The sequence below is a fragment of the Monodon monoceros genome, unplaced genomic scaffold, assembly GCF_005190385.1.
Source record: "Monodon monoceros isolate NGI ecotype Baffin Bay Population unplaced genomic scaffold, NGI_Narwhal_1 Super_Scaffold_21, whole genome shotgun sequence".
Classification (NCBI taxonomy): domain Eukaryota; kingdom Metazoa; phylum Chordata; class Mammalia; order Artiodactyla; family Monodontidae; genus Monodon; species Monodon monoceros.
This window is the reverse complement of record NW_021703778.1, coordinates 161,045,195-161,062,353: the sequence shown is the minus strand read 5'-3', so window position 1 is coordinate 161,062,353 and position 17,159 is coordinate 161,045,195. Positions and strand designations below refer to the sequence as shown.

The following is a 17,159-nucleotide window of genomic DNA, read 5'->3' as shown; positions in this document are numbered from 1 at the left end:
GGCAGAGTGTCTTAAAGCAGTGGTCCCCAACCTTTTTGGCACCAGGGGCCAGTTTCACGGAAGACAATTTTTCTTCGGACCGGTGGGGGGCCGTGGGAGGCAGGGCGGGTGGTTCAGGCGGTAATGCGAGCGATTACCGGGGGGCGGCGGATGAAGCTCTGCTTACTCGCTGCTCACCACTTGCTGTGCGGCCCGGTTCCTAACAGGCCACGGACTAGTACCCCTGTCTTAAAGGACTCGATAAGGAATTTTGACTTATTATTATAGTCAGTAAGGAATCATTATAGTTTCTTGAGCTGGGAATGAAAATGATTTTTGGAGATCTTTATTATATGACTTCTTAGAGCCGGGCAGGTGAGTGGACAGCAAGACCTTCAGGACGGTACCTGGGCTCATGCTGGGGCTTTCACAGGGACAGTAGTGATGAGCCCAGGGACCAAGGGAGCTGATGTCTAGAAGGACATAAGTAGACTTAGGGGGCGGGGCAGCTCTGAGGGGCCACGAAAGGGAGAAGGGGCTAAGCTTAGTGCCCTGAAGGTCTGGGAGGAACGCGAAGCCATCGGTTGTTTAAAAAAAAAAAAAAAATTGGGAAGAGGTAGTGGGTGACTATGGGTGACTTTGTGAAGTCCTAGCCCCTACAGAGCAGGGCTGGAGAAGATCAAAGAGGAGAGGGCCTTAGCCCGAGGCCCCCTTTTTATGTGCCCTCGGCTCAGGCTTTCGTCTCCTTCCCATGATAAGGATCATTGTGGAAGGTTATTTGTAGATATTTATGTAGATAATTACATCGCCTGTGTAATTTTGTAAATAAATCAAGATTCGCTTTTGATGCATTTTTGAAGTTTTGCAAATAAATTGGCTTTGTTCTAAAAAGCACGGTCTTAATAAAATCCCGGTGTTCTGAATGAAATTAGCCACTCCAGACATGTTTAACCTGACCACACATGGTGGCATTGTGCCGGCATTGGCGTGGGGGGTGAGACTTATGCAAAGGCAGGTATTGAGCCGGGAGTTCTGGAATCCTCAGTCCTCCTGCCACTGCTTCCCTCGGATCCAGCCTTTGGATGCCCCCTTCTAGAATGAGTACAGAGCTTCTGGCTACTTTGTTTTGTTCTGGTGGGGACTCTGGCTTGAGCTGTGTTCTTTTCTCCCTTTATCTCCCCACCACAGACTACTGTTTTCCAAAGTGAAGTTGGAGTCGCTGTGCCGGGGCCCGGATGAGGCGCTCCTCACTTGTAAGCACATGCTACAGATTTGGAAATCCTGCTACAATCTTACCAATCCCAGGTAAGAGGCCAGCGGCGGCACCTGTCGTGCGTGGTTTTTGCATGGCCCCTGCCTCTCAGTCCATCCCCGATAGGCATTTAGCAGGACAAATTCTCTACCCCTGTGCACCCCTAGGCCCCCGGGAGCCACAGGTAAGAGCAGTGGAGCCTCACACATTACATTTTTAAGCAGATTTTCTCTTAGTGTCTGATGAAATCTCCAAATCGTGGGTTTCTTATGCTTTTGTTGCCACGGTGGCCCTCTAGGCTCACTTCCAATTGGTCTCCGTCTGATTTCCCTCAGCCAGCCATTTATGTAATTCCCTTTGACAAGTCTTTATCTTTCTGGTGATTTATGGATAGACTAGTCAATTATATATTCCAGATGGGGTTCTCACAGTAATATTTTAAAAAGACCTGCATAGACAACAGGCCACATGCTACTAAGGAGAGTAGAAATTGCTTTTGACATGATAAAGTGTAATTTTCAAAAAGTTAAAATCATGACTCAAACAAATATAAAAGATTAGCACATATAAAACATAAAAGATTAGCACATATGAAAGGTTTTACTTACCTCATTAACTAATGAGGGAAGCAGTAAAATGTTAAGACCCATTCAAAGAAGAATTTGAAAAATAGATTTGCTGAAATGAATTTGCAAATAAATATAAAAACAATAATATTCTCTGGAACAATGAAATACATTGTATGGGGTTATCTTTTCTACGGAGTGGACATTGATTGTATCTCGACCAGACAAAATTCGTAGGTTTTCTACTGGCCAACTCTGCCCCACAGAGATGTGAAAGGGCCCAGCCAGTAGGAGTCAGTCAAAGGCGCCCACCCTGCAGAGGCAGATAATCTGGGGAAGGTCCACTAGTCAACTCCCAGCATGTCCCCGAAAAGCACCATCTTCAAGTCTTGAGCAGTGTTTCCCAGCATGTGTCTAGATTACGAAGTGTGCCCTGACCTGTGAAGGAAATGATTTAATGAAAAGGGACCTCACGATTCAGGTGAATTCAAACAACTGCTCAAACACTCAGAATATTTTTCAAGTTCGCAGCAAGATGTATGGACAGCCCACATTCTGCTCTTAAGAGTCAGGAGCCTAAGAATGTATAAGTCAAATTGTAAATGTGTTCAAGGGTGTGGCCCACCCAATCCAGCCCAGCAGGAGGCGGGCGGGTAGGCTGGTGAGTCGCTGCGGGGTGGGAGGAAAGGTGGGGTGGGGTTAGGGAAGCAGCAGGGTGCTGGTGGGGTTCCGTGTGAGATCTTGTTTGACAAGTTTCTGCCATTAAAAATATATATATATTCAAAATCAGGACCCTGTTGAGGTGATGGGTCCTGATGAGCTGACATGGGCCAGAGTTGAGACCACAAGCCCCGTGGGCGGTGTGGCTAGAAGATGGGAGAGCGTGGCCGGGAGCCCCCCCTTGCAGAGCCCGAGCCACAAGAATTACACGAGAGCCCCCTTCCTAACCGTAGCCTGTGGCACGTTACCAGGCCCATGGGGCCCATCTTCCTCTTGGTGAAAAGCTAATCGTGAAACTGGCCTCTTCCCTTTTGTGGGTATGTTCTGGAGATAAAGATCATTTTAATTTTTTTTTAAAAATTCTACTTTTCTAAGTCTGTAGGCAGAATAGGAAATGTCCATATTTATGTCCCAAAGTCCCCACTCCCAGCCTACCAGACTCAGCAGGATTTGAGGGAGGGTCTTTGCCGCGAGCCCAGCTACAGGCGATACTCCCCGAGCTGGCTGCTTCCTACTGGAGCACATCCCTTTGTCTGTACCCCCTTTAGAAGTGAGAAAATAAATCCATCAGCTTTCCCGTTGCCAGTTTTCTCTCAGTTCTCCACACCTCTCCCACCTCCCCACATTTCTTCCCACTTAGCAACCAAGAGTATTGCATGTGAGGAGAAGAAAAAATAGCAGAATTGGAAAGCTTTTTAAAAACACTTAACCAAATGCCTGGGCTGTGTCCGTACTTGCTCAGCTCCCTGAAGGATCCTTCAGGGCCAGGCAGGGGGGGACCTTGGCTCCGGGAGCAGAGTCTGGCTGGGGGGGGTGGGGGACGCATCAGCTCTACGGAACTGCTCCCTCCAGCTACTCCCAAAGCCTCGAGGGGGGGGGTGCTGGCAGTCCAGCAGCCCCTTATTAAGGAGTTTCCTGTTTGTTTTTTTAACTCTATTTTCTCTGGGATATAAATAAATGTTTCTCCTGTAGCCCTCACCAGTGTGCAAATTTAGACATCCTCCCCAGTACGGTCGGGGAGGGCGTGACCCTGGCAGTAGAATAAAGCAGAAGAGGGGAGGGTAGTGTCTTGATGGGGACAGCACACCCCGCAGTTCTCCAGATAAGGGCGGCTCTGGGCCCAGCAGCCTCAAGTCGGGTCACGCGGGGCTTTAGAAGAGGATAGAAACGCATGCACAAGTGGGTGAGAAGCATCCCTGCTTAATAAAAGACGTGAAAGCTGAGCAGAAAGCATGCTGGCAGGGGCCGGTTGGTTTCCAGCTGCAGAAGGTCCTCACTGACTTCCGGGCTCAGGCGCCCGTGTTTCTAAGTGTGCTCAGTTGTGAGGGACCTGTGCTCACCCTCCCACGGCGTCCCACTGCTCGCCACCCCCAAGAGCCCCACCCAGGGGCTGGCACAGGCCTCCAGAGCAGTGGGACAAGGGGGCGCAGAAGAAGACACGGGCAGTAACAGGGCCAAACGGAGACAAGACCTGGCTTCCTGTCCTCTGCGACCCGTCCCTCCTCTTCACTCTTGCTTGAAGGAGCATCACCCTCTGGGCCGGTCGCTGAACGGAGCCTTAGGCCAAAGAGCGGTCCCTGCAGGCTGAGAACGCTTCTCCTGCTGTGAGCAAAGGGTGGGTGGCGTTCTCCTGAGTGTACGTTTGGCAAGGTGTTGGTCACTTCGGAAGCCTGGGTTGAGGCCTGCAGCTTTGCGTGCCTTTAGGACAGAAATCCGCCTCACGTTTCGTCTTCTCTCCTGCTGAAGTGCACAGCTCCCTCAGCTCTTGTGCGCGTTGACTTGGCCACTTAAGACAGTGTGACCTCTGGCCAGAGCCTCGCCAGACGGTCCAGCACTTCAGCAAGGGATGCTGTACCTTCTCTGTGCCAGCACCGTGCTAAGCTGTTTATACATACGTTCTCCTCAACCCCTGCCTCAGCCTTGCAAGAAAGCTACTGTTCTCTCCACTTCATAGAAAATAAAAGTGAAGCTACACTTCACTTTTATTAAAGAACTTGCCCTAGTTTTCTCAATTAAACAACTAGTAGAGCTATTATTCAAACCCAGGTCTGCCGAACATCAAAGCTCTCTCCATCACCCATGCTGCCTCTCTGAATTGACAACCAGCTTTTTTTCCTTTATTTTTATTTTTTATCATTAACTACTTCTTCCCCCTCTTGTCACTGCCACTTAGACCATCTCCATCATGTAGCCATATGATCGGAAGAAAAGTTTTTCTTCCCAAGTCCCATTTCAATCACATTAACGAATAGCATATAAACATTTTTTAAAAAGAATTTATTTGCTCTAACCTCAGTTGGAAATTGGAAACCCCATTTTTTTTCTTTTGCGGTACGTGGGGCCTCTCACTCTTGTGGCCTCTCCCGTTGCAGAGCACAGGCTCCGGACGCGCAGGCTCAGCGGCCATGGCTCACGGGCCCAGCCGCTCCGCAGCATGTGGGATCCTCCCGGACCGGGGCACGAACCCGCGTCCCCTGCATTGGCGGGCGGACCCTCAACCACTGTGCCACCAGGGAAGCCCCGGAAACCCTATTTCACGCTAGTAGTCATCCATATTTCGGTAGAGCTTTTCCTTTTACAAAGTGTGCTCTCATTCATCTTCAAAGTAGCCCCATAAAATGGGCAAATGTCGTGTTACATCAGACCCATTTTACTGATGAGAAAATTGAGTTTGGGAATGTTGAGAACTTGCCTTGATTCATGTAATCCAGGCTTAAGTTGCCTGGGAAATGTTCTGGTTTCCTATCCAAGGCCCCTCTATTACATCAGTATTTACTGTGTGCCAGGCACTGTCTCAGAGCTGGGAAAGGACGAGGCTGTGACAAGGACCCCAGGGTTCTGGCTCCCAGTCCACCATCAGCTTGCCTCTTGTGTTTAATATCTGTGTAGCTGTTTTAGAGGATTTCCAAGAGAAGCTTCCAGTTTCTAGGATAACTTAACCATCAGTACAGTATACTCTGGATTTTCAGTCCTTCTTTAAGGGAATAGAAATTACCTGGATGTGTACATCTACACATGTGGGTCTCTTCAGCTTATGTGCGGTGGATTTGGGGCTCCTTCCAGTTTCCTTTCCCTAAACCCTCTACTAACACCACTGACCAGTAATGGTTTTCCTTTCCTTCCTGTCATCCTCCTTCGGAGGTGGTCCTGGCACCTAAGGGCCAGACAGAGAAGAGATGAGGTGACTGAGCTGTAGGGGGAGGTGGTCCACGGAGTGTCCAAGTAGATGTGTCCCAGAGGGAGAGAGGAAGGCTTGCCCGACAGACGCTGGCCAGAATGAGAGAGCGAGGCCAGGCCTCCCTCTGCCCCTCCTTCCATATCCTGTGGATCACGGCAAAGACAAATTCTGCACCATATAAACAAAGAACTAAAACCTGCTTAAAGCATCCAGCAAATTTCTCAGTCAGTCACAACAGTCAGAGTGGAAATGAAATCATCTCCACTTGAATAGTTATTTGTTGCTATATAAGCAACAGATACTATGGAGATAAGCAAATACTATGGAGATAAACTAAGGAATGTAACCAAATATTGTTTCTCAGCTGGTGGAAGGGAAATAGGTCCTGTGTCCCTATCATTGGCTGAGGTTCATAAGTTAAGATCTTCGTTTTAGTTGGGGTTTATAACATCTGGAGTGGAGTAGGAGGTCCTTAACTCAGCTTCTCCACACCTACCGTTGCACCAGACAGCTGGGAATAAGTTGTCTCCAAAAGTCAGCCAGCCTTGTTAACCCCTGATGCATGTTTGGAGGCATGGTGTTTATAAGGACACCTGGCGTGTGTCCAGAAGTTATACTTCTTCTGAATGTTCTGTCTCCATGACCTCAGTTCAGCCTGACACACTTCTGTGTGGGAAGAAGAGGCCACCTCACCTGACAGGGAAGTCACTGAGGCACAGAGAAAGGGGCCTTGCTCAAAGTGACCTACCATTAGTGACAGATGTGGGATAAGAACCCAGACTCCTGGTTGGGTTCCAGGACCCAGCATGACATGCAGCAGCCAACCCTGTGCTCTGATACTTGGTGAAATGAGAAGCCTGGAGGATTGTGGCTGAACCAGACATCTCCCATCCACTTACTGTGATTTGGTCCACTGAAAACCCAGGCAGATCCTTCCTTGGCAATTCCAAGACCTCATTGTGCGTCCTGGAATCCCCAAGGTGATGAAAAACTTCACTATATTTTGAGATAAGATCTTCCAAAAAACTCCTAAGTGGGGAGCCATTGCAACATTCAGATAATGAACTCTTTGTAATATTTTTGTAGTGTTTTTTGTAATATTTATATTTAAAATACATGCATGAATAGATCAATGCTAGAAATATTCAGTTGCTAATGTGATTAATGCAAATTTGCATGTACTTTTATGCTGTCTTCTGCTCAGAGACATTTATTGTTTCTCAGTCATGGAAATAATTAATAGAACAGATCCCAAAAAGCATGTATCCAGTGTTGTCATAAGTATAGGCTGACAAACCAGTCTGTACTGAAGCAAGTTTCCTTCTGTTTCCTGTGGATTTCTCTAACTACATCACTGGACGTGGAAATTGCAGCCTGCAAACCATATTAAGTTTCATAGCAAATCTTGTTTGTACCACTTTTAGCAACAGCTGCATAGAGGAAGGAAATTGTGTCCCTTTACTGTGGAATTTGAACTTCTTAACGAAAAAAATCATTTGTAGAGCCACCAGATTGGGGGAAAAAAAAATGGATTCAAAGAAAAGCATTAAAGGCTCAAACCTCAAGAGACAGATATACATCTTTTGATAGAATACCATGATAGAGGAAAAAAGAATGCAATTATTTAATTGTTTTTACTTACAAGTTTCTTAGAATTAAAAAAAAAAAAAAAGTCTTTCTGAGCTGAGCGCCCTTAACGGTGTTTCATTCCCGTTAGTCCCGATGTGGTCTCCCACGTGACTCGCCCAAGGAGTGGGGCTGATCCCGTTACTATACGCAGGAGCAGCCTGGAGAGGGGGCTTCAGTGCCGGAAGTTAATGAGAACCACCGGCCTGGAGGCTGCTGCCAAAACGCGACTGTGTCCTCTCCAAGGCCCAGCCTTCCCAGCTCGGGAACACCGGAAGGGGGCTGTAGCTGCCACTCTGCCAGCACCCAGCTCAGTGTAGGGCCTCACACCTCCTCTCTCTTGTCTATTAAATAGAGGTATCAACCACGCCATTTATCTTAAAGGCTTGTTCTTAGGACACAAACGAGGCCGTGGCTGTGATCACCCTTTGAAAAGGAAGGGCCAGTGGTTCTTGAATTTGGCTATGCATTAGAACCATCTGGGGAGCTTTGAAAACCAGAAATTCTGATTTATTTGGTCTGGGGCAGGACCCAGGCATCAGTGGCTTTTCGAGATGCCCCGGGTGATTTTTCTGTGCAGCCAGGGCTTAGACGCACTGGTGTAGAGCGTTGGTTCCTAAAGACAGCTCGAGGGTGATGTGTTCATGGGCTTGAGCCTGAGACTTACAGCACAGAATGCTCATCAGCTTCCCCCACACGGTGGATGGAGAACGTGGCTCGAAGTTCTCATTTTTGTGTCTTACAGTGACACAAAAGAGACGAAAATTAGCTTGGGTCTCTGGGTGCGGTTTAAACCGTGTTTGTGATACGGATCCTGAAAGGAATCCCAGACCAGGCCGGGCGGGGAAGCAGGATGCCCGGTGATGAGTGGAAAGGTGCTGAAGAAGCTCAAAAAATGCACAGAAGGTTTTGCTGCATTCAGGAGTCGGGATTGGTTGACTCTGTTTCCTTCCCCTGCCCACCCTTCAAATGACTGACATTTGTAGCTGTGTTTTGCAGTGATTCTGGACGTGGGAGCAGCCTCTTAGATAGAACCATTGCTGACAGACGACAGCTTAATACAATTACTTTGCCAGACTTCAGCGATCCCGAGACAGGTGAGAATAAAAAGCCAGAGGGGCCGAAATGGTGTCAACCAGAAGGGACATGGGGCCTGGCCCCAAGCCGCGCGGGATGAAGACCACCAGGGCCTGGGGCGGGAAGAAGTCCTCACCCAAATAGGCTAAACTGTCACCTGAGGTGCGTTTTCTCCGGTGTCTTTTTTTCAAGTGTTTGTTCACAGTGGGGGAAGTAATATTACTTGCCCAGCACAGCTCTTTGAAATCTATTTTTCCCCTTGCTCTTGGAGCCGAAAATTCGAAACTAAAATTAGACTGTTCCCATCCCCATCAAGCGTCCCCTCTGCTTTTCTGTTTCCTTCTCTTTCTTTAGATTTCAGACCTTGCTAAAATCCAGCTTTCGGTTTCTAATCAGTTGCACATATGAACTCACACAACCCCACAGGAAACCCTGCAGGGAGAGGCAGGTGGGTTCAGAGCTTCTGAACCTACTGACCCCACGCGGAAGCTTGTAGCACTTACTGCCTTGGAGCAGCACCTCAGTTATCATTTGCGTTTCCACAGTTGCCTAAGTACAGAGGGGTAAAGATACCTCTGTAATCTCCAAACAAGTAACTTTAGTAGTAATACTGACTTTTCAGTGGCAATTCGGAGGACTCGACAGACCCACAAAATGTAAAGAAATCCACGGCGCTTTGAGCCTCAGGGATAGTTCCAGAGCATCATTTGGAAGCTGGTTTTGGTGCTTCTCCCGCCACCCCAGAGGGCCCTGGGTCAGGCTGAATCGCTGTCTGGGTACGCCTGGTCTTCTGTGGGTTGATTTCATGAAAGGAGCCTCCGGGTCTTTCTCCTGCACTGTGCCAGGTCCCGGCTCCTGACCAAGCCCCTCCAAAGAGCCAGAGAGCAGCCCCGAGGCGTGCACAGCCGTCCTTGGAAAATCTCTCCCCAGGTGGCAATGGGAGCCGGGTGTGGTACTCACCCAAGCCCGTCCTCACAGCTGCCTGCCTTCCTGTGCTAGTCTCCCTTTTACCAAATTTAAAGTCGGCTGAAGAAGCCTGATCCCAGGGCCTTGGGGCTCCTAGGTCAAAAGAGTGTTGGGCATTGGAAGCAGCATGAATTATAAATTAGTGCAGTTTAACAGGGCTTGCAGCCACTGCTCAAAATGCAGGCCAGCTAGGCCACAGAGAAACTCGCCCCTGGAGTAGCCTGGCCCCTGGGTGGAGGGGCAGTCATTGGTGGGCTTAGACGGAGAACCAGGCAGACCCTGACCTGGGATAGCACAGCAGAGGTCTGCTTGTGGTCCAGACCTGCTAGAGGGACGTGTGTAGCCCCCCTCGCTGCAGGAGAGGGAAGGTCAGGCTGTCAGGAATTAGCCACTGAGAGGTGAGGCTCGGACCCCGGGGAGAGAAGAGAGGGAGGTAACAGTCACTACGGCTGGCTCACAGCTGCTGTGGCTGCCCAGGGCCAGCTTCCCCTTCTCCCCCACCCACAGGACCCTGCGAGGACACTCATACTAAATTCAGACCCCCTTCCCCTCCAGCTGATCGGGACCTTAATCTCCCCTGAGGTCTGAGACTTTCATCCACATCGCATTAAAAACAGACAGTGGGAGAAAATGAGTGAGGCCCTTGGGATTCATTCTCCCCTTTGCCCCTTGGGACCTTTTCCCCAGAGCCTCCAGGAGGCTCCCACTTCAGGTTAAACATCAGGTACCGTAGCTTCCAGCCGAGGTGTGTCTCCGTGGCAGAGTCGGGGGTCGCTGCCACTTGTCCGTAGTGGACACTGCTCTCCCTCAGGCGCTGGCCAGTGACCAGTTTATTCTGTTGGTGTGGTTGTATGTCCACACGACGCCCTCCAAGACTCCTCTCACCGGCCCTGCCCCCACAGCCCCAAATCGTTGCTTTTCACACCACCACCACCAGTTACTTACCCAGGAGGCCAGGAATCAGAGCAACGGAAGGCCATGTTAGCAGGCCCTATCAGTTGCAGACTGATTATAAATGATGGTAAAACATTCTGAAGTGGTCATTTAAATCAGAGAGACTTAAAAATTAGGAAGACTCACCTATAAATGGAAAAGATGCCTCCATCTTGATTAATAAAGCCCAGTTTTAGATAGTTCAGCCCGTGGGTGGTCGCAGGAGGGCAGCGGTCCTTATTAGTGCATCAGTGGGGACGGCCTGTCTCGTGAACGACCCACAGGTTTGGTTCAAACTTGATTCCGAAGGTTCCATAGAGGTGTTTTGCTTCCATCCCTGCCCTTCCATCTTGCCTTTCCCTAAAGATAACCATTTTTTATTAGCTTTTTGTTTACCCTCCCATGCAAATAAGATTATATCTTATTTCCCGTGTCCCTTGACTTGAAAATAGCATACCATATGCGTGCTGCACAGCCCCTGTGACGTGTCCCTTTACACATGCCCTGAGGATTCCTCTGCATCCGTTTGGGAGAACGTCCTCAGGCTTCTGCAGTGCTTCTCTGCTTTTCGAAATGCATCCAACAAGAGCACAGCCGGCAAAGACGTGTGGCCAAAGCCGAGGTGACCTGCCACGGTTGTGATACTGCCAGTTCTGAGTCACCCAATGTGCAGTAGACTCCTCTGTGAAGGCACAGGCCCTCTTGGATTGTTTTTGTCTTCCAGAACTAAAATTTATTTCCTTTTTTAAAAAATTTTCTACTGTGGAAAAATTTCAAGTATACCAAAATAGAAATACTCGTATAATGAATCCCCATGTACCTACCACCAGCCTTCAACAATTCCTATTCTTTTTTCCTGTATCTCTGCTGTCCCACACTTAGTTTTTGTAGACTATTTTGAGGCAGATCTCAGACATCGTATTTTGCCTGTTAAAATTTCAGTGTATATGTCAAACAGATGAGAGCTCGGTTATAAAAATATAACCGAGATACCATTATTATACATCTGGGTCATTATGAAGTACAGGCTCAGTGTTCTTGATTTTGGAAAGTGAATAATTAACTGGGGTATGGTTTTCCACCTCTGAAATTGTCCGTATGCAGATCTGTGTAATAACATAAGGGGAACCCATGTCTAAAAGCTTTGGACTATAGCTGAGTCCACTGTGGCTAAAGAGTGGACATTGGTTTTATTAAATGGATGTGGCAGACTGAAAAAAAAAAACCCTTAAAGAATATGCTTTCCCTTCTAATATCACCTCTGGGTCCCCATCCCCCCACCTCTGTCATCCAATAAGTCCTAGCCATCAAGAGAGAGGAATCAAATGGAGTGACAGTCGTTTAACTTTGAAGCTTTGAATCATTGTCTTTTCTTCGGAATAAGTTAGTTCCTTCAGTAGAGGAGGAAAAAGAGTTCTTTTTCTTCCTTTTGCCTTCAAAACAGGAAGTGGAGTAAGGAGATTTATCTTTAATCATTGGTAGATATTACCAGACACCGATCCGTAGTAATGATTCTTTCACCTTGAAAGTTTGATCCACTTTGTCTGGGAAAAATTTTAATTTGTCACTGCAGTGGTTCTCCCTACTGCTGGGTATCTCTCCAGCTGAAGGCATGGAAGTGACAGTAATAGCTTCCTTTTCAAAGTGCCCGGCCAGTGGACCCAACCATAGACCAGCTTAGCAAGCTTAGACTCCATTGTCACGATTCGGGGACCTGACCCATTGTTGCACCTCAGTTATCTGCACCTAGAAAGACCTTAGTTTTCAAGTAAACTTTATATAAGTGCTTCTCATAAAAAACAAATCAAGGAAAAGTCAAGTTCTAATCCTTTCCAATTGAAAACCAGATAGTTTCTTTTCCTCCAGAATGTCCTGGGTATTCTAGGTTAAAGAGGTATTATTTTCAATGGATCATACTGCTGAATCTGTGCCCAGGTAAATCTGAGATGTTTTTATGCCGTGGTGTTGTTGCAGAACAATTAAATAACCAGTGGAAAAAACAGCAAATTTGTTTTCTTCGAAAAGCACTTGTATTCTCTTGTCAAGTAGAGGAATGATTGTGTATTACATGACCTCATTTTCTTTGCAGCTTATGTGAGTATATTAAAAGCCAGTTTATTTTTTTTCTTTGTGTTTCTAAAGTTTTTTTGCCTTTATCCTTTTTTTTTTTTCTCTCTTTCATGTTTTTAGTGTCAGATTCCTCCTCCTCCTCTTCTCTTTCAAGAACCGAATCTCCTCTCCACCTGTTTGTATCTTCTCATCTTCATTCTCATCCCAAACCCGATACCTTTGTGTGGCCCCCGGCAGCTCATTCAGTCAGTGACCCAGGTCCCCGCCAGGAACCCTCTCTGTGTAAACATGGTTTATGGTTTTTTCCTTTCTTGTTAGATCTGCTTCATTTGCCTGATGTTTTATTTTCTGATAATCTTCCTAACTGATAAGCTGGATCGGAAACTCCATCAAATTTACCTGAGAGAAAATCTTGCTAGTTTGAAAATCCAAAAACTGCGGGCAGAAGGAGACCTTGGTGCCCAAGTTCCAACCTCCCTTTTAAAAAGTAAAGGAAATCTGTTTAGAGCAGAATCAGTAGAAGCTTCTCTGGAGCATCGCTTCCAGTTCTTGGGGACTTCTGTGCTTTCCGCTTTCCTGGAGTTGATATAAATTCATACAGATCTCATTTTTTAAAAAGACAAATTAGAACATTTTGCAAATAATAATTTACTCCTAATCATTTCTGGTTTTCAGTTTAGAAATTAATTCAACAAGTATATAGTAATCAAGGTAGTATTCTAAAGATATCAGTCATATGCCTTTTAAGTATGTGGTTCTCAAACCTTACTGTGCGTTAAAATCACCCAGAGAGCTTTGAAAACTGCAGATTCTCTGGGCCCTACCCCCGGAGTTTATGATTCAGGAGGCCTGAGGTGGGTCCCAAGAATCTTGATTTATAAAATACCTTCTTATGATCCCGATGCCAGTGGGTTCTGTACTACATTTTGAAAAACAATGCTATAAATTGTTTTCTGTTTGCAAGGAAGGAAAACGTAGGGCTTGTGTCATGAAACTACGCAGGGAAATTGAACAGTATTTTAATCTAATCTTGATTTTAAATAATAGGGAAATTTGAAAGTCTGTTTTAGGGTGTTCAGGGACTTGTCAATGGAAAAAAAAAAAAAAGATTCCTGTATTGAAATGAGACACTGGTTGATAAAGCCCTTAAATGGCACCTAAATATGGATCTCACCAGGAGAGCCACCCTTGTTCTTCCACTCATTTATTTAATGTTCACTTTACCCACAACACAGCCAGAAAATTTAATCTCTATGTCCATGATTTAAAAGGGCTCATCTTTGTTCCAAACACTCAGTTATATGCTAAACAAAAGCTCATAAGGGGAGCTGCTGCCAGAAAGAACTACTTTTCCTAATGCGCTTATCTTTCTGATGGTAACCTGCTGTGTTACACACACACACACACACACACACACACACACACACACACACAGTCTGGCAGAAAGGAGACTATGATCTAAAATAAATAATTCAAACCAAGAAACACTCTGACCTTACTTATCTGCATATTAAGCGTTCTGAACTCAGCCTCAACGGCAATCCCAGTTTTATGAAATGGAATATGAAGATAAAACTTACAAACTGCTTATGTTGTTTTTAATCCACTTCTTAAAATAGATATTTTCCCTTTAATATGATGCCTATGGGCAATTGCCAACTTTTTTTTTTTTCTGCTTTGGTTTTTCCAGAAAAAATTGTTTATTACATTGACTTTTGCCCAGTTTTCTGGGGTCTTAAAATGGGATCTTACCGTTGTAGAATAATGTTAGATGTTCCCACTGCCCCATCCTTTCTCGTTTGCACAATGAACCCACCTACCTCCACACCCTGCCAGTAGTTATCTTGTTGCATCCCAAGGAGCCCTGTGTCCCTTTAAACCTCTGAAGATTGAAGTCCAGGCTCTTCTGGCGGGGCACCTTATATCAGATTAATTAGCAAATTGTTAGGGCGATGAGCACCCACTGGGCTTTCTGCTGAACGTAATATGTACCAAGCAGTGCTCAGTTGTTTATTCTCTGTGAAGCTCTGAGTCATCTTCCATCCTTAGGGAGTGCATAGCCAGTAACCAGGTGTTTTAAGTAAGACTGTTCCCCTCCCCCCGCCCCATAAATACAACATTTAGCTAGAGAAGGGAAAACATAACATACATTGCTAGTAAGTGTAGAATTTCTTGATTAAAATTATATTGAATTTGAATCCCAACTCGTTCCCTTAGGACAGATAGCCAAGACCTGAAGTTTTATGGATTTCTCCCTCCAATCCTTTACTTCACAGGACTGAAAGCTAGCCCAGCCCTACAAATGGTTGGAATCATGATTAGGGTTAACGTGTGGAAAGATCTGAAAACTGCTCGTTTGATTATTTTTCCCTTCCCTTTGGAATTTCCTGCCCTGGAAACAAAACACATTACATGAATTGGTCAGCTTTCATGTGCTGAGTGAACATTTAAACGTGGAGGGGAATGCCCAGTTGGCCTTTCTTTGCTTTAAAAAAAAAGAAAAAATCATTGTTAGTGGAAAAACATATGTCACTGTTGAATTGAAATCTGATTCCAGACAGCCAGACTTACAGTTGGAAGGTTATTAGAACTCCATTTGCTTTTTTAGCCTTAATTTTGATTTTTCAAATGTTTGTTTCTTGGTTTTAATTTTTGGTTTGATTTGTTGTTCCAAGGCAACTCTCCAGAAGTATACTTTCATGGTTTTCCCTCCCTTTTTTCAGTTAGTAAGTAGTTTACCAATCTATCTGTTAACTTTTCTGAGGGTCTCCAGAATCACGCTGACCCCACCATGCAGTGTGTGTTGTGGCCGTTGATCAGGAATGTTGAGATGGCTTGGACCTGAAGCTTGCTCACCCCTCCCTCTGGGGCCCAGCTCTCCCAGGCCCTCTAATGCTTTCTGCAGCTCGGGTGTAAACACTGAGGAGGCAGCACTTGTCTGGGAAGGACTACAGAAGAAGGCATTGCAGGAAGAATGCCCAAGTAGGGGCGTGCAGTGGCTTGGTCAGCAACCCCACGGGGGCTGATCAAAAGTGTGAGACGTCCAGCCTCCCCAGTGTGGCTCATCTGTAAAATCTGGGGTAGAGGGAACTAGTTGAATCTTAAAATTCCTTTCCAGTTCAACCACTATTGCTCATAGAAAACAATTCTAATAATTCGTTGTCCTAAAATAAGCTAATCAGACATCATAAAACTTAAACTACTTCTACCAGAATTTAAAGCAGACTAAGCAGTTGACATATTTATACAAGGGACTTAACTACTTCCATGAAAACAGCTCCAAGTCTCTCAAGGGTCAGGAAACCTGGGTTCGGGGGCCAGTTCTGCAGAGGAATCCAGGCAACTCATTTAACCTTCCTGGCCTTAGCATCCTCGTCTGTAAAGGTCTTAGTTGACTAATTATTCTGTTCACACACACCTTTGGGGTTTGCCGGTAGCTGATCCTGATTTCAAGCCTCGGCCAGGTGCCTTTCTCCCCAAGTTGCAGCCCGGACTCTGTGGCCTCCAGAGGGCAGTGACCGGCCAGGTGGGGAGAGCCGGACTGGAACGCAGCCGCCAGGAACCCCCCCCCCCTCCGACCACGCTGCCCTCACTCCTGAGACCTGAGGATCCCAGGTGCCCGCAGCAGTGAGCGCCCCAGCAGTCATCATTCTGGAGAGAAGTGTGGGTTGAGGTTTTATTCTTCTCTCCAAGAACGTGCTGACTCTGGGTGCTCAGCTTCATTTTTCACATCACCGATTCTGGTGAAACCGCGGCTCTCTTTAGGAACCAGGACAAGAGAATAGACATTAACGAGAAAACATACCTCTCAAACGAAATAAGGTGAGAAATAGAGCCAAGGTAGTAGTTTTGTCTCCTTCCACTGTGGCTGGCGTTGTATTATTGACTTCGCATTTTTCTAACATTCAGAAACATCTGTCATGATCAGGAAGTGACTAGTCAGGTGGTGAATTTCACCCTCTGCTACTGCTTAATAGAATAAAGTCATTTTTGTCACCTATATGTGACAAAAAATCACTCTAGTGATGACCCCACTGCTTTCGAGGAGTGGCAGTTTAAAACATTCAGCCCTAATGATTCAAGTATAAACCTTTTCTTGCCATTTTAATTAAATTAAAATTAATTCTCCTTAAGTAGTTCTGGGGTGTCTTTCTTTAAACAAGGTCGGATGGAATTTTAGGAGATGGGCAAGTCAATAATAAGTGGCACTCGGGGAGAAGTTGAGCGTGTGACCAGCAATTAGACTACGGCCTGAGCCAGGGAGGCTTCTCCGAGCAGCTGCATCAGAGACAAAAGCCTTTCCCAGGCGGAAGGACACGTCATTCCAGAGGCACGGCCTCATGGCTGTGCGCGGGGGAGGGTTTGAGGAGGTGGGTAGCCTCTGCCCTGTGCAGTCCTCCGGAAGGTGCTGTCTCCCGGCTCACCCTCACAGCGGGCCCCTCCCTGCATGTGCGCCTCTTAGCTCCGCCAGCCCCCATCAGCAGCACGCAGGCCAGCCCCGCATGCCCGCTGGTGACCACATACCCCTGCCTTCGGGGGATCCTTCCCTAAAGCTTTCCCTGGAAAGGACTTTCCCCTTTCAAGAGAAGGCACATCCCGTCAGGTTTCAACTGTGCTTGATGTTCTGTTAAAGTCATTTGGAAATTGTGATCTCGTCTTGGGACCGTGGGTTGGCTCTCCAGATTTCCTTGGCTATCTTAACCTCCTTTTTCACTCAGTGAACAAAGGAAAGTATCTACTAGAATGACCCCCCAGAGCTATTTATCAGCGGGACCCACAACCAAGAGGCCCC

The 17,159-nt window shown here is 46.6% G+C and overlaps 1 protein-coding gene across 5 annotated transcripts in view; it reads left to right on the top strand.

Annotated features, from left to right (window-relative positions):
- Positions 1 to 17,159, top strand: part of TTC7B (tetratricopeptide repeat domain 7B) — a 239,818-nt gene that overhangs the window by 172,199 nt on the left and 50,460 nt on the right. For 2 of the 5 annotated variants that reach the window (XM_029237235.1, XM_029237233.1), the window contains exons 16-18: positions 1,168 to 1,284; positions 8,321 to 8,418; positions 15,043 to 15,093. In XM_029237235.1, coding sequence (XP_029093068.1) covers positions 1,168 to 1,284; positions 8,321 to 8,418; positions 15,043 to 15,093 — 266 coding nt within the window. The other 3 variants (XM_029237236.1, XM_029237237.1, XM_029237234.1) reach the window with 3 other exon arrangements.